Source organism: Corvus hawaiiensis, chromosome 10, assembly GCF_020740725.1.
Source record: "Corvus hawaiiensis isolate bCorHaw1 chromosome 10, bCorHaw1.pri.cur, whole genome shotgun sequence".
Taxonomy (NCBI): domain Eukaryota; kingdom Metazoa; phylum Chordata; class Aves; order Passeriformes; family Corvidae; genus Corvus; species Corvus hawaiiensis.
The window spans coordinates 24,190,947-24,208,297 of record NC_063222.1 but is presented as its reverse complement, the minus strand read 5'-3'; the positions used below and the strand labels follow the sequence as shown (position 1 = coordinate 24,208,297).

The following is a 17,351-nucleotide window of genomic DNA, read 5'->3' as shown; positions in this document are numbered from 1 at the left end:
CGCGCTGGCCACGCCCCGGCGCCGGCGGGGAGCGGGCGGGTGCCGGGCGGGTGCCGGGCGCTGCGGAGGCGCCGCTCATCGGCCGCCAGGCGGTGCCGCGCGCCGCCTCCTCCCCACAGCCCGCACCCCGCGCCGCCATCTTGGGTGGCTGAGGCCGCCGCGGGTGTGTCCGGGCTGGTTGGCTACGGCGGTGGGAGTTACACGAATGTGGGGGGAAATGTGCGTCCCCAAAATGTCCCCAAAGCCGTGTGAGCCGTGCACGGCGGTACACACAAAGCTCCTTTGTCTGCCTCGTGTGCCCCCTCTCAGAGTAATCAGAAACGAGCGTTTTGAAAGCATTATAATCAGCCAAAAGGGACGGAGATGGCTGAGATCCATACCGAGAGCTTCTGTTTGATATTCCATGAATAGTGGAATTATTAGTACTGGAATACTGTGGCCAGCTCTGTGGTCTTCAACATAGGAAACACAGGGATCTGTTGGAGCAGATGCAGGGGAGGAACATGAAGATGATCCTCTGTAAAGAAAATCAGAAGGTTCAGCCTGGAGAAGAGAAGGGAGACCTTCCTGCAGTATTTTCTCTTATAAAGGAGAGTTATGTGAGAGATAGAGACTTTTTACCAGGGCCTATTGTGACAGGACAAGGACCAAGGCTTTCAAACTGAAAAGAGGGTAGGTTTGGAAAAACCATGTTCAGAAAAAATGTGGATGTCCCATCTTTGGAAGTGTTCCAGGCCAGGGTGGATGGCATTTAGAGCAATCTGATCTAGTGAAAGATGTCTGTGCCCATGGCAGGGATTTGGAGCAGATGGTCTTTAAAGAGGTTTTCCAATCCTAAGTGTTCTAGACTATGGCACAGCCCTCATCCTGTCCAACAACCATTCCCTGCACTGCCTCAGGAGAGGTCTGTGGCCATGGAAGCCTGACCGTGGGATCCTGAGCAAAACGAGGCCAAAGGACTGTTTTTACTAAATCCTTCCTAGGGAAATGTTGTAATACTTCGAGATCTTTGAACAAATTCACCTGGAGCGTTCCTGTGGAGCTGCTGGTGGATGTGCTCCAGCTCTGCAGGTTGCCCTGCAGATCACCTACAAACACAACAAAACCAGGAAAATTCAGTGGCAGCACCTGCCTCAGCTATCACCACCACAGGGTGCTGTGTGCTGTCCTATGTTTTTTGCCCTGAGACCCTGAGTTTGTCATCTGTGCTCTAATGGGGTAGCTACACAAGTCACTGTTAACATCACATTTTTAAATGCTTCATCATGAGATGTTTTATTTAATCTGTGTTAACTTTTGTGATCTGTTTGCCTGTGGTCCCCCTGTTGTTGTTACACAGATCCCACTCCAAATTGTACAGCCAAGGAGTTAAATTTGGCTCTTATTTACATGGGGCCACTTCATGAGGTCCCAGCATCGTGTCTTTCTCCTTTACTTGGGCTTTCCTTGGATGCTGCCTCACCCAGCCCGCTATGGAGATGATAACACTTTATCCTGCCCATTTTATTGCTGTCTCAGTTGATAAGCAGAATCTGGGGCATCCTGTTAACTGTTTTACCATGTGCAGTGTGTGTTTACCTGCATGTGTGTGACAAGTTGCACATGCTCTAGGGCTTTTTATCTTCTAATAAAATACTTCGTGAGAAAACGACCAACTGCTCTGAACCCAAACTGCAGCAGCCTGGGGCTAAGCACTACTGATATATTTTTTTCTTTTCTCAAGTATCAGTTGATAAATTTGGCTGATTTTCCACAATTAACAGATTCATTTTGAATTACTTGAGAGATCTTATGGGGTGAATCAAGTCTTTTTACTGAAGTGTAGCTGTAGATGATATTTATTTTTTCAGACACAAATATTCCAAGACAGCCTTTATTTGAGAGTCAATAAAAAATACTGGAAATCCAATCCATCAGTCATTACCTGTAGGCATCCTTCCTTTGTCTGGATGAACATTTATTTTCTGAAGTGTGTTTCTTGATAGTATTAATGTGATTATCCCACTTTTCTATACAAGAACAGCAATTGGGTTCAAAGCATATTTGTAAATAAAATACCATGGTCTTTCACATTTAAAGGCGTTTTCTTTCCAGTGTTGCACACACACACCTTTTCTCTCAAGTAGGCTCAGGATGTTATCAAGCTTTGCTTCTCCTATCTGTGTCTTTAAGAAGTGAAGAGGGATTAGAAAACTTTTGGAAGATTTAAACTTAGTGAGTTGTGTGTGTTCTCAGTTATGTTTTGGAGAAGTGTCTGATGCCCTAAAGCTCCTCATCAAAGCCCAGCCGTGAGAATATGCATTTCAGCCAGTGCTGGGGGAAACATGCCGCCTTGTTTCCAGAAACATCCCACCTCGTTTCCAGTCGGCCAACTGGAAGGCAGGAGGTGGTGTTTACACCTCTGGGCCATGGGGTCAGGTCACACGATTAGAAATACCAGGCCATGAGCGGAGTGGTGTAAACAGCCCTGTTCCAGCCTGAGCAGTGTCTCTGTTTCAGCTGCTGAGCTGACTTTCCTGGGATCCTGCTGTGTCCTGACTGTTGGGGTGAGGGTTCACAGCAGCTTGTGTGCGCAGCCTTGAGCAGGAGGACGTGAGAGAGGCTGTGAATCAGTGATCCCCCTCCACAGGACAGTGTCACGCTCAGAAGGACTTCAGAGTTCCTATGTAGGTGTATCTGTGTGGCAGGAATGGGGTCAGGGACCCTCTGCAGTGACCTTGCCACAGGCACCCACTCTGCTGTCACTGCTGTTCGCTGTCAGCTTCCTGTGCCAAGCCCATGTCCGAATCAGGGAATCACCCTGGGCACACGCTGGGGATCAGAGGCAAGCGGTGACAGTGCAGTGACACTGTGAGCTGGCGGGAACCACTGTAATTGTAACTTCCCCAAAGGGAAAGCACAAAGTAACTCCAGCTGTTCCCTCCTCCTGGGGCTGCAACTGTGCTGGAGCGGTGATATCCCACCCACGACCCGCAGGGACCTGATGCTTTTCAGAGTCACAGAGCCGCTCTCTCTCCTGAACAGCCGCTCTCTCTCCCTCCTGCAGGGAGGCAAAACCGCAGGACACTACCCAAGCCTCGGGTCTGGAGTTGTATCTACAGCCTGTAAAATTTAAGGACTGCTGATCTACAGCCAGGATTTATTGCTCTAGTGCTGGGGAGGAGATTCCTTTCTTTTCAGCACAGCTACTCAGGCTGTGCCTCTGGGTAAAATCTGCAAGTGTTGCTTCAGGATTTAGTGAAACACTTGAGCACAGTTACCTTAAATTTAATCTGATGCTTACACATTCTGCTGGATCCAGCCCTGATGTCCTGCCTTGAAATTCCTCAGCTCCCATAGATTCCAGTGAAAGATAAGCACACTGAACACCTCAGAAAATTCTTCATACCTCAAAGACTTTGTCCCTGTATATGTAGTACTTGGGTTAGCTTCATCATTATCAGTGGTTTGACTCCAGAGATACAGGGTAGTGCTTCTCAGTGATGAAAAACAAGTTGAAGTGAGGCAGAAAAACCTGTGATAAATTAGTGTGGAGAGCATTAATGGAGTCAAATGTCCTGAGTTTATTGAATTAGGGAAGTCAAACTAATTTTAAAATTAAGCCTAGAGAGTGGGAGACTAGATACCGTTGGCACAACAAAAAAGTCTTAATGGCTGTCATCTCAGCACATTAGGAAAACACTGTCAAAGCTCTTGCTGACAAGATGCTTTCTCAGGGATTATTAATTATATTGCATTATTAGCCAGGCATGGTATGAGAACATATTTAACACGTTAACTAAAATGCAACAACCATTTAGCTAATAAGTTTGACTTGCTCTTTTAAATTTTCTTAATGATTAGCAACTTAGTAAAACTGTAATGGTGAGAGATAAAAATAATGATTCAACAAGCCGTGTCTCAAGGACAAGTTTTAACTGGAACTTGCATGTGGCAAGGATAGATAAAGTGTACAGTCCTAATTATCAGGACAAGACAAAAGTAAACATATCGTCAGATTTAACTAACTCTAATGACCCTGTCCTGTGCTGGCATATGGTTAAAGTGCTCTTGTGATAGTTCAGCCCAGCTTGATCCTTCCACTGCAGCCATGGGGAGGACAAAGGGTCAGCAGTGCCTCACTCTGCTCATCCTGTCCCAGGCTGGAAGAAGAAAACTCCCTTACCTTCCACATGACAGCTGCTGCAAGGAAACACAGCCTGGCAGTCCATTTTCCTTAGGTGCCTCTGCACTCCTAGGCAGCACTTCCAGGAAGTTCAGCACTGTAGCCATGGGCAATGTTAATGCTGTGGGCTGTGTTAAACTGAATTATGTGCTGCATTACAATAATTGGATCAGGCTTTCTATTGTCATTCACCAGTGACACAGGAAAACAAGGACTGACTGCTCAATGTTGATCAATAAGGCCCCTCACTGCTGAGTTGCCAGCAGCGTCACTGATGCCCCGCAGAAAATAGGACAAAACTTAGCAGAAGTTTAGGAAATAGTTTTGTACCCCCTGTATGATCACAGGGGACTCAGCCTGCCTGGGCCCTCAGAGCAGCAGCAAATCTGCTTTGAACCTCACCTCTCCCCAAATGCTCCTCCTGCCTCTCGTGCCTAGAGAGGCCCCAGCACCAGGTTTTAGGCTGCACCAGCACCATGCAAGCAGAGGTGCTTCACAAGTGGGGTGGAGTGGGCAGCGGGGTCAGCTGGGGCCAGACAGCGGCACCCCTCCAGTCAGGGTTCATCCTGGCCCAGAGCCAGCTCCCACCAGCTCCAGGGCTGCCTCCAACCCCACAGTCTCACCTCTGGACCACCCTTTTCAAAGGGATTTAGCTGAGGGCTTGCACATCTTTGACCACCTATGGAGCAAATGTGTCCTGCTAGGAAAACAGCTCCCATCTGGCATTGGATGTGTGTCTGGGATGTACAGACAGGGGAAGAAACAGCAGCGCAAGCCAACACCTGCCATAGATATTGTTCATCTTTTGTCTAACAGACCTAGATAACAATGCTGATAGCAAGAATTCTCTTTTTTTCTCCTTTTTGTACATTCAGACAATCCATTATAATATTTATGGCAGTAAACACTGTGGAGAGCTTCTGAGTCTGCTTTGTCCATTGGTCTCACCTGGGGGGACCTGTGTGCAGCACACAGATGGACAGCCCGACACAGACCTGTGCCCCAGCTCTGCTGCTCTCTTCTCAGCCCCAGCCTGGTTCCAGCAGCCCTGCATGCCCCGTGTCAGACCCAGGTCACTCACCACTGCAGCACATGACAGCAGTGACCCAGTTCTCCTCTAGTTAAATCCCAGCAGTTGCTCCAGCAAAGCCTTTGGTGCAATCTTACTGCTTCAGTGCACACACTGTGGCCAGACATTTTTCCCAGTGGACCTCGTGGCTGCACTTCCCATCACTTGGAAGTGATGAGAATTGGCTGTAGGGACTTAGTACCAAGAGAGTAAAGTCTACAAAGGAAAAATGTTCACAAAAAGGAGCATAAACCTCCCCTAAAACCAAACCCATAGCAGCAGCATGATCCTCCTCAGCCCTTCTATGATGTGCTTTTCATTATGCTTGATCCTCTGTTACATTTTGGCCACTGCTTCACCAGGAGCTGTGGTGAGCACACAGTGACCAAGCAATGCTGGTGTTTCATCTCTAAATAAATAATGGGTTTCTACCCCGAGAAAGCTGCTAGAAAGTAACCTGGTATCACAACAAGTAATATGCAAATCTTAAAAGTCAAGCAGAGAGCAGGCTTTTACAATGGTTCCAACTATCTCCCCAAAAAAGGAAGAAAAATCCTTGGAGTTTAATTCTGCCACATAAAAGTGTCTCATAAAGAAGCAAAAGGAGCACAAACAAGGCTATGGAAACAGCACAACCTCCTGCTTGCACACGATCTTGGCTGAAGCACACCCAGCCAGCAAGATGCTAAGTGATGCAAAGTGGGAGTTGGGTAAGTGGCACCTTCCAGTTAACCTTTCAATACCCATTTCTTCTTTGGGTCATCATTAATTGTTGCTTTATGGGCAGCCTGAGCCCTTGGCTGGACCTGGAGCCTGTGGGTCTTGAGCACTGCGTGAAAGGAAGGGAAGGAAGTTGCAGATGGGGATGGAGGTGCCCTGGCAATGGTCACACCATGGAAGGGGTGGCAGCAGGACTCCAGTCTCCTCACACGGAGACCAGGAGTGCCCAGGCCTCTTGTGTGGTCAGTGTTGTGCTGTGCCTTGTGCTGAAGCAGCAAGAAGGGAGAGAGGAGAGGCTTCCTGGGAGGAAAGAGGGAGCTAAGTAGTCTGGCTGAATTGTAAGGAAAATACCCATCAGCCCAGCCACAGTTTCTAAGACTCTCCAAAAAATACTGTGACTGAGAAATCTGTATGAGATCAGACAGAATTTCCATAATGCACAGATAGCAAAGCAAGGGAGGATCATCCCAACCAGTTCAGGTGGGATCCACCGTCTTCCTCTGCAGAAGCAAGAGTGAGGGGGAGTTTGCTCCACCTGTTTTCCTTAGCACCTGGGGTGATCAGTGCTGTGTGCTGGTGACACAACTGCACTAGCAATTGGTTTCTCAAGGCACCAGGTCTCTCAGCAGAATGAAGCAGAGAGCAGGGGATAAAAAAGTGAAAACATGACACTGCAGCATCAGCCAGCCCCCTTTCCTTCATCTCAGCTAAGAGATGGCCCTGCTCAGTGCCGTCTGGTAAGCTCATTGTCCCAATGGGCTCTTCCCATAGGGCATGGAGACACACATGTAACATACTCCTCCAGTCCTTTCCCTGGCTCTTCCTGCAGCCCAGTTGTCCCAAGTGTCTTAGAGTAAAAGGCCAAGTTAGCACCTGTGGCTGGGAGGTGTGAACCACAGCAACCAGAAGAAATCCAATGGATGGGTCCTCCTGGTCTGCCAGCTGCAAGGTTTTTGTGAAATGAGACTTTTGCCCAACGTTTTTCTCATGGTTCCCGAAGGAGGTCCATGCCCAGTCCCTCCTTTCTGGGTGCGTGGGATGTCTATGCCTCCTCGCTGCGTCGCAGGTCTTGCAGCTCAGTCATGGCTTTGGCCGAGAGCTTCTTGCGGCGGAACGCGGCTGCGATCTCCTCAAAGGACTTTCCTTTCGTCTCCGGTACTTTGAAGTACGCAAACAGAAAGAAGACGAGGAGCAGACCCGCGAAGATCACAAACACGTATGGTCCGCATAGATCCTGCAGTGGGAAAGTGGGAACAGGGGAGACCACCATCAGCACCACAGGGATGGCTTCCCCTTCCTACTCCCAGTGGCTGCGGTGCCCAGCCAGTCTAGGGGATGGAAATCTGGGAGGCACATTCACATCCTGATGGGCTGCTTTGGGAGCCAAGCAGTGGGGTCATGCCAGTTGTTTATTTGTATGGTTTAAGGGATTTCTTACCGCTATATACTGGAAACACATTCCCACGATGAAGTTGCAGGCCCAGTTGCAGAAGCCAGCGACAGCAATGGCGGCAGGGCGTGGGCCTTGGCTGAACAGTTCAGCTACAATAAACCAGGGAATGGGCCCGGGCCCCACTTCGAAGAAGATGACGAAGAGGAAGATCGCAACCATGCTGACATAGCTCATCCAGGCAAACTGGCTCTGCAAGAGGTTGGTGTTAGAGTCCCAACACAACTCTCATTAATTATCACTAATTACCTTATGTAGGCTTCTTTTTCAGAAATTCCTTTCTATTCAGACAAAGGGGGACTGGACATGAATAATTAAGGTTTTAAACTCTTGTGCCAGGTGCTGGCTGGGCATGTAGTACCAGCATTGCTGCCTGGAGGAGTTCACAGCCATCAGTTCAGCTGTTACTTTGAGCCATCTCCTTGCCTGCGGCTCAGCAAAATGAGGCAGAACGGCAGCCTTTAATAACCAGGGTGTTCAGCAAAGGAGGCCACTCCTTACTTGCTTTTTCATCTGGACAGGCGCTTGCACAGTGGTTTGGACTGACTTTGATGGGATCTTCTCTTGTTTTCAAACCAAGGAGGAAAAAATGGAGAGAAATCCTTACCAGCAGCACAAGCCCAACTGTCATGGCCACAGCGCTGACTAACATGCCCATCAAACCAGCCAGGAACAGGGACCGCCTGCCTGCCTTCTCCACCAGAAGGACCTGTAGAAACACATGCAGCAGCTCAGTGTCCAGCACCACCACTCTCAGGATCAGGGCCATTAGCAATAACCAACCTGTTACCACTGCCACACTGCTCTTTTGCTCTTTTAGCTCCAGTGGTAGAGATTTATGGGCTGGTTTCCAAGTATCAGAAACTCTGCTTGCGGCTGCTGGGAAGCCAGACTGAGCAGTCACCCTGCCAAGGGCAAGGCAAAGGCACATACTCTCAGAGCCCATGTATTTCCAAGCTCTCAGGACTTCCCACCACTCCTACATGAGTTGCTGACTGTGGACTTTCTCTCTCTCTCCCTTTTCTTTTTTTCTTCCAGTAACTAAAAACTTACTAGGTCTGCATTAGTTCGAAATCAGCCTTCAAAATGTAGCATGATTCAGGCCACATCACGGGCCATTGCACCTTGCCTGTCTAGGGCAGGGATACTTGTGTAGCAGCTGCAGTCAGGATTTTTCCTCCAATCACTGCCAGACTCCTTTTGCTTCCCTGGTAGTCACAAGGCTTAGTTTTCTCCTTCTCAGCTCCTCTTGGTGGATTCCAGTCGTCTCACACAGCTTTTGACAGATACCTAAGTCTGTACCAGACACCTCACCGAGCGGGAAGCTGTAGGTCTCTCCGAGGACAGTGCAGCTAGCCTGGCCTAACCATGCAGCAGCCTCTGAGGCTGCCTGCTCTTTTCCCTCTGCTTGAAAGGACACCTCTGGCCAGCAGCTCCACCTTTCCTGCCACTACAGCCATGATTTACACTTCCCAGAGACCGTCTCTTTTGCTGGAGGCAGTTCATGTGCTGACATGTGAAGTTGTAGAGGATGAATCTCTGCTCCCTTCTCCCCATGCCAAGGTCCACCCAGCTGTCAGTGCCTCTGTCTTTTGATTTGGGTCTGTCATTTATTGACAAAAGCAGGTAATTTTTAAGTGCTCATGGACAAAAGAAGCAAAGAGCAAATGCCCAAGGCTGCAAGTAACACAGCCCTGGGATGGGGACCGAACTGCAGGACACCCTCCATGCTGAAGAAAGGCTTCTTCCAGCTGCACATCTCTGTGCCTCATTTCACAATAAATATCACATTTTCTCCTCAGTATGGGGCCTGTGATGGACTTTAAAGCAGGTTCACTCCAAGACCTCCTATCTCATAGGTGCTGGGTTGGAAGGGACCTTAAAGATCATCCAATTTCAACCCCCCTGCCATGGGCAGGGACACCTTCCACAAGACCAGGTTGCTCCAAGCCCTGTCTAACCTGGCCTTAGACAATTCAGGGATGGGGCATCCACAACCTCTCTGAGAAACCTGTGCCAGTGCCTCACCACCTTCACAGACAAGAATTTCTTTCTAATATCTAATCAAAACCTGCTCTGTCAGTTTAAAATGATTCCTGCTTGTCCTAAATCTCTTGGAGCTGTGTATTTCTGTCTTGCAGCCAGTCCTGCATCATGTTGGTGAAAGTCCTTTATTCCCTAAATCTCTTGAGAGATAATAGGGAAATAGGCTTGGCATTTCCTGATCTTATATTAATGGCCACATCATAAAACTAATTGCCAGCTGATAGGAATTGTATTAATCCTCTCAGGAGAGAGACAAACAAAGGGAAGGCCTGTGGAAACAGAACCATCCTTTTATTGCTGCAGAGCCCTGCTGAGATAGGATGAGGATAGGTTCTGGATTACTTTTATTACTGTGGAACAGCCTTTGGGTATCACTCGTGCAGGTGCTGTGTACATACAGAAAACAGTTTGAAAGATAACAGGTAAGAGCAGACTGTGAGCTGGTGACTTCTCCATCGCAGCCCCCATCCCGTGCCTGCTCCCTGGGGGAATAGGACCTGCACAATTGCAATCCCAAGGGCAACTTTTATGTGGGGGGGAAGTGCAGAGTTTTCAGAGCTTCCTTGAACACAGTGGTGCAGTTTCTACTGATGAGACATTTAGCAGTGCTGATTGATAGCAACATGCTCTATGTCAAGACTTGAATTTTCAAATGAAACTTCTCCAGGGAATGATTTTTCCCTGTAAGGTGTTCAGGGTCAGTCCTGCAACGCTGCAAATCCCAGCTCTGGGATAAAATCATATTTCAAAACCACATTGTAGCTTCTGTCCAGCGGGCAGAAGTGTTTACTTACAGAGATAACAGTGAAGACAGTGTTCACCACTCCAACACCGATGGTTGCATAAACTGGTTGTTCAACCCCAGCTCTCTCGAAAATGTTTGTGGAGTAGTAAAAGATCTATCAAAATACATCAAGATGAAGGATTAGGCAATAGGGCTGGTGAAACTTTTTGTTCTCATGAGGGAACAGTTGCGTTTGCTTGGCTGAGATGTGGTGTAATTTAATTATGAATAATTTTTCAACTTTTAACTGCTTGTTATAATAATTAAAGCTGAAAATTTCAAAGGAGCCTGAGGGAGTTAAAAATCCTGTTGAAATTCCCCTCTTGAGCTACTGCATTTGCACATCTGTTTTCTTCTATGTAGTCCATGTTTAATCTCAAAATCCAGATTGCCGGCACTGAGCACTGAAGACAAATATCTTAATATGACCAAGTTTTACATGAATTTTAAAATATTGTCATTGCAATGACTCCCATTTCTTCCTTCTCTCCAAGAATAAGATAATTCCTTTTGGGTGAAAGCTAAGGGCAGGAGGTAAACGGGTGGCTGACCCAGTGGCTGATGGATACGTTGGGCATGGCCTGGAGCCAGCTGGGCTGGGCATCCCTGTGTGCTACTTAATGCTTCTGGGTGTCAGGTGGTGATGTCTGGTATTCCAGGAGGTGATGCAAAAGTTGTTTAGCTAAAAATGGCTACAAAATAGTGATTCTGGGGTGCGCATGATGTCATTTAAGAGAGCAAACTGCTGACAAACTCGGGTAGGTGGAGGGTCATGGGAGGGCTCAGCATGGGCCTGCTGTGCCAGCTGGTTTTGTGCTGGACTCCCTCCTACTCTTCTTCCCTCCTGCCCTCCCACAGCCAGCTTTGCAGGGACTGAGGAGCCCATTGCAGCCATGGGAAAGCCTTCTTTCATCCCTGCAGGACTTGGATTGAACCAGAGCTGCCTTTTCACGCTCAACATGGATTTCTTGAAAGACGAACATTTTGGGGAGACTCACCGCATTGATTCCTGAGAACTGCTGGGATATTTGCACCATCAGTGCCACGATGACAGCCTGCCTGTACTTGGAAGAGGTGAAAAGCTGTTTTATGGAGACTTTCTTCTCACTAGCAGCCTCTTGCTTTTCCTTTTCCATCTCTTCAATCTCTTTCATTGGATCACAGTTTCCTCGAAGCCTTTTCAAATCTTAGGGAAACAAAAGATTGAAATTTTATTTTCAGTGGTAGGTAAGGTGTAAGTAAGGACAAGAATTTCTTTAGGCAAAACTTAAGGTAAGCCAACCACATGGACAGCTGTGCCCTCTTGCTCTGAGGGTTCCTGTGGCACACCCAAGGTATCCAGGGTGGGTCTGCTTGGTCAGGGGAAGCAGCACATCAGCTTTGCAACAGCCCTGAGACATCACTCTCAAGCCTCATCCCTCAGCAGTGCTGCTTGGTCCCATGCAAACGTCTCCGTAGTTTTTGATCCAGAGCTAGTTTGTACCTCAGCAGCTCAGAGCATGAGATGGAGCAACCACAGTCACATGGGAGTCCTCAGCTGGACTTTTCCTTCTGTGTTTAATACTATGTACAGTATAAAAACCACTCTAGACAAGCCCAGAATATCTTTCTTACTTTTTTTAGCTTCCTCCACCTTCCCCAGTTTGATGTAAAGGTATCGGGGGCTCTCGGGGCACAGTAAGAGCAGGAAGAACTGCAGCAGGGCAGCCACACCAGACAGACCAAGGAGCAGGGGCCACATCTCATCATTGCCCAGGAGAAAGTCTAGTCCAAGGACCTGGAATAATTGAGGCATATTTGAGTGGATCATTTTGCACTGTAAGAAAAGAAAGTGATTGACCACTATGGCATTTTGAAGTGACAAGCTGGAGGAAAACTAGGCAAATACCAGCTCTTTTTCTGGATGTGTTTGTTTTCTGTACATTTTTGTGCCCACCTGTTGTGTAGCTGGGACTTGTGCCATGGTGGGCAGTGCTGATGGGGACTTTGGGCTCCCTGCTTCCCTGAAGAAGCCATTTTTGAGAACCTGATTACCAGGGGTTGAATGCTCAGGATCCAGCCTGATGTTGATGAGATGCTGAGAAAACTTCCTCAGGGAGAGGAGAAATTGTTTGCAGAAGTACTTTTTATTTCTTGAGAAGTTGTCTTTGTTAAGACACCTCTTACCTAAGGCAGGGGTTTAACCCCATTAGAGCAGATTGTTTTGCACACTACTTTGGTTTTGGGGTAGAATGGTGAACAACACCCCATTATATCACTGGGTCTTCCTAATCTCTGAAATGCTCTCTCTGGTTGTGTGTGTTTTCCTTCTTACCTGGCTGAAGAGGATACCTGTGACGATAGCGAGCTGGTGCAGCGTCCCCAGCGCTCCTCGAAGGGCCGTGGGAGAGACCTCGCTGACGTACATGGGCACGAGTCCGGAGGAGAGCCCTGCACCGAGCACACACAGGCATCACCACTTCCAGACACAGCTCAGCAACCAGCAGAAACCACTTCCCAAACAGGAAAGGAGGATGGAGCCTGTGTGCTGCACCCCACACCCCACCAAGCCCTTCACGCCTGGCTGGGACCCACCTGCACCTTGGAAAGGTCAGAGCTCAAAACTGGGAAGCCTTTTTGCTTGAATACACCGAGCTTGAATCATAGCACAGAGCAGGGATTGTCTGCTGGGAGAAGTTACCACAGGGCAAGGAGCTTTCCTAAAAGTTGCCTTGAAACCTCAGAGTGGAGTATTGTATTTGCATAGTAGTAGCAGTGATAAAGAGCTGTTATTTCTAAGCTAATTCTAATGGAATGCCATATTATTTGCTGGCTACCGTAACCTTTCTGTGCACAGTGCTCCTGGTCTCTCTGTCTAGGGAACCTGTTAACCAGGCTGGCTAATGATGTCCTCTTACAGCAGCCACCAGCAAACCCCAGCCTTGAGATACAGAGCAACCTGCTCCCTTCTAGGATATGTAAAATGAACATGTGATAGAGCCAACCCAAATACTTCTGGGAAAGATCCTGGATCAAGAAGGGCAGACACAGGGAGAAGAGGGAAACTCCCATCTTTGAAACCCCTTCTGAACTAAAAAAAGGATTAAAAAATACAGGAAACTCTGAACTGCAGCCCTGGAGCCTGATGCCAAGGAGCTGCTTTCAGTGGCTGACCCAGCCTGGACTCACCACAGTACAGCCCCGTGACCGCTCTGCCGGAGATGATGAGGATGTGGGATGGCCCAAATTTTGCCAGCCCCATGAGGAGGTTCCCAGCAATGGAAAGGACGTTCACCACCAGCATGGCTTTCACCCTGCAAGGCAGCAGCAGCACAGCTCCTCTGGCACCTTGCTCAGCCAAAGCAGCCTTTGCAACACACAAGAGGAGCTATGAAGTGATTTAATCAGCACTATAGGGGAAAAACAATGATTGTAGGCACTGCAAAGTATGGGGCCAGGGTGCAATCAGAGTAGTTAAAATGATATTATAAATGATACTATACATCCTGTGCAAATGCCATTCAGATGTCCTCCTCTTCCTTTTGCCATGGAAAGAAAAGGGGGAATTCAGAAGTTAATCAAGGCTGCTCATCAGCTGCTGTCTGAAATGCTCAAGTTGCAATAAAATGTCTGATTTGTAACTGAGGATTTTAATTGGCCCAACCTCTGTGATGGTTAAAACAGTGCTTTGGAAGTTGGAGGGTTTTTTCCTTTTTTTCCTAAATTGGGGAAAATAACACAAATTGTATTTCTACAGGGAGGAAATGGTTCTATGGGAAAAATCAATCAGAAGGGTTTGGGCTGTGGCACAGAGCCCCAGCACACACGAGCCTCTCACCTCCCGAGCCGGTCGCCGATCCAGCCCACAGTGAAGGAGGAAACCATGCCGCCGATGGCAAACACGGACACAGACAGGGACCAGTACATGGTGAGGATGTGTGGGGAGGTAGCGAGATCCTCACTGATGTCAGTCAGGGGTGGGAGTGTGCCCTCTGTTCCAGCCTGGAGGAACGTGCCATCCTCCCCAGAGGCATTGGTGGCATATCTGTCTGGGGAGACGATGCCCAGCACGCGCCCGTAGTGCGCTTCTATCACCTGTGGCAGGCAAAGATGAAAAACACCATCAGCTCAGATCTATAACCACCCCAACCCCTGTTTTGGATTATTTTATGCCTCAGGAGAAACTTTTCCTTGCAGGCTCTGCAGGGGTAAAATCTCGGGGTTCACCCCAGCTCCACAACACCCAGACCCCAGCGGGGAGGGGCTGCCAGAGCATTCCCCCTCCCAGGGCTGGGCTGAGCTTGGTGTCCGGATTTGGCACTGCATTTGGTGTGGGGGGGGTGCAGTCCCTTGGCCTGGGTACAGGGACTGTGCTTCAGTGGAGACAGCTCCATTATGTGCAGAGACCCACTCCTTTTCCTGGGGAAGTGCCAGCGGAGGGTCCTGGCTGTGTTCTCACCCCACTGCCTTGTCGTGGGGGCTTTGCTCTGTGGGAGAGACTGCCTGGGAAGGGACAGAGCTCTCCTGAGGGCTTCTGCAAGGCACAGACTGGCCCTGGCTGCCCTGAAGCCGTAGTTCCTTGGCCATGCAAAGCTTGAGGGGCTCAACTTACCTTCTGGGGGGCGTTAATGACCCCCAGGCTGTAGCCGTACTGGAAGAAGCCCAACACCGCGGTGAAGACCGAGAGGACCAATGTTCCCGTGAGGTGCTGGGGCAGGAAGCACAGAACAACCTCATCACATGGTCCTAGCAGTGCCCAAAAGTGGGGGAGGGCTGCATCCCATCCCTGTCCCAAGGGACCCTGCTGCCCAGCTGGCTGGGACAGTGGCATCCAGGGATGCTGCTGCAGCAGCACGGGTGGTTAGCTCTCCCCAGAGGAGAAGGAAAGCCCCTGGGGACAGGCAAGATCAGGCCCCCAGGGCAGAGAGGTGTTGCCCCACAATGACAGTCCAGCTCTCCCTGCTGCATTGACCATCCTGGCCCTGGAGCTCACAGGAGCCAGAGCTCTGCCTGGCACAGCAGTGCAAGCAGCAGCAGCAGTAGCAGTAAGTCATGCACCATCCCCACCCCTGGAGCGTAACAGCTGGGAAAAAAACACCAAAAGGGTTTTTCAGCAGCACTGTTTCAAGCATTTTTTCCTCCCATCACAGTTAAAGCTACTCAGTGAGCCAACAGAGCTCTTAAAAATAAAAAATAATCCCTTGGCCCTTTTCCCCTTTTGCCCCTGTGCACAGTTAATTAGTGGAGGGGATTTTTTTCTGGTTGGTTTTGGTTTTGCAAGGCATTGCTCAGTGCTGCACTCCTGCAGAAATTCTAATCATTTCACTAGAAAGCCTAGTGCAAAAATACCGACGAGCCATGATTACCTTCTCTGTCTGCATTTTCCTTTTCTCATCCACCTCGCAGCTCCTCCGCCCTCCTCCTGGGAACAGTCACTGTCCTGGGCTGCAGAGCGAGGTAGGGGCTTGGGCAGGGAGGGAAGGACAGCAGAGCTGGGATGGAGGCAGGAAAACAGGCTGGTGCTTGGAGAGATGGGACTGTATCAGCTCTGGAGTTAATGAGAAACCCAAGTCTTCCACGCATTATTTGGCCACCACTCAGCTCAAAGCAGCCACCACCAATCCCCGTGTTTGGGACACACATGAAACAATGGGAGACCTGCAAAGACATAGAGTAGATCTGGAAAATTCAAATGATCCAGCTTGCAGGGCTGGTTTGGGGCTGTCCCTCAGCTGAACCATTGGAAACGTGACATACCAGGGGCTTGAGAACACGGTAGAGCCTGTTTTGAGATGCTCAACACCTTCCTCAGCTTCTGTGCTGGGTGTACGTCGCATCACAAACCTCTTGCTGAATCAGGGAGAAGAAACCTCTCCAGCACATGTAGCAAAGCAGTGAGAAAATGACTGTTTTATTTAAATAGCACTTAGCACCTGCTTTAAAATATATTCATGTGTATATATCACATCCAGAGCCACATATAAACACAGATGTATACAGGTCTCTCTGTGTGTCCATACACAGACACCTGCACACACAGAGCCCCCCAGCAGGCAGCTCTAATGCCAGTACACACCTATCAGAGGAGACAGCTGTGTGTGTATATGGACATAAAATGTAGCAAAATTACCCCGAATATTACAATAAAAGAGGCTTTCATTAAAAACCCCACAGTGGTGGAACAGTGAGCCTTTCAGCACTACCAGCTGATGGTTGCACTGTCAAATGTTGTGGATTCTGGGAAATACTGCCAATGCTGCCAAATACTACTGATGCTGCCAAATATTTTTGCCTTGGCTCACTTGGTTTTCATGAACTTTGCACATCTGCACAAGCTGGTCTGAGCTGGTCTCGCTCTGGCTTGGGCTTTGCTGTCCTTGACATGGTCAGAGAGAGGAGCTGCAGGGCTGGGGGGACAGTGGCATCCTTAGTGGTAGCAGACCGTGCCAAAATCTGAGTCAGCTGGGAAGGTGATTAATGCTGATTAAAGTCATTATCTTCCAGATCAGCCCCTGATGGGTCCGGCAGCCAAATCACAGCACTCATTGGAAAATGCTCTCAGTCAGCCAGGCTTCACATGGGCACAAAATGTACTTTCTACAGAGGAAGAGCAAGAGAAAAAACAACAAAGATGAGTGTAAGACCACTAATCTTTGCACTGGTCTCCAGTAAAGTAAAACTTTAACTGGAGGAGGAAAGTTCATTGCATTAAGCAGGCTTTGATTTCAGCCACAGCACCTGCATTCCCCTCTTGGGCTGGTGTAGCTGTGACAGGAAGGGCCCCAAGGATGAGCTTTTTAGTTTTCCCCAATATTTGTCCTTCCTGCTGAGATCTTTGCCAATGGTGTTTGTTTGCTCGCTGTGTGTGGATACCCAGGCATTTACAAGCAGTTTCTTTGCATTGCAGTTAAATACCTTCACAATGGGACTGGCAGGATTTGACAGTTACCAGGCTGCTCAAGCTTGAATCAGAAAACAAATGGGAGCCCTGACCCAAGACCCCAAACTGAAACCCTCGGGCACTGTGAAATCCTTGCCAGGACAGATGTCCCCCTCCAGGATTCCCATGTACCCCTCTGGGATCCCCATCCTGTTGCAGGTGCCTGGCCAAAAGAGGATGATGCTTTCCCTCCCTACT

At 48.8% G+C, this 17,351-nt stretch overlaps 1 protein-coding gene across 1 annotated transcript; it reads right to left on the bottom strand.

The window, feature by feature from the left end:
* Nucleotides 1-1,857: 1,857 nt before the first annotated feature.
* SLC2A2 (solute carrier family 2 member 2) lies at nt 1,858-15,746 on the bottom strand. Its single transcript, XM_048314996.1, has 11 exons — nt 15,580-15,746; nt 14,826-14,921; nt 14,052-14,308; nt 13,403-13,527; nt 12,549-12,664; nt 11,849-12,011; nt 11,233-11,420; nt 10,245-10,349; nt 8,012-8,113; nt 7,393-7,596; nt 1,858-7,188 (listed from the first exon to the last, which is right to left on the bottom strand). The coding sequence occupies exons 1-11, from the start codon at nt 15,592-15,594 to the stop codon at nt 6,997-6,999; spliced, it is 1,563 nt and encodes a 520-aa protein (XP_048170953.1). The 5' UTR covers nt 15,595-15,746; the 3' UTR covers nt 1,858-6,996.
* Nucleotides 15,747-17,351: the final 1,605 nt, after the last annotated feature.

Excerpts from the sequence above, each read along its gene's own strand:
- SLC2A2 (XM_048314996.1), bottom strand. Across the intron at positions 12,665-13,402 it reads GGTCACGGGGCTGTACTGTG|GGCTCTCCTCCGGACTCGTG; the intron begins GTGAGTCCAGGC and ends TGCTCGGTGCAG. Across the intron at positions 10,350-11,232 it reads AGTTCTCAGGAATCAATGCG|ATCTTTTACTACTCCACAAA; the intron begins GTGAGTCTCCCC and ends GTATTTTGATAG.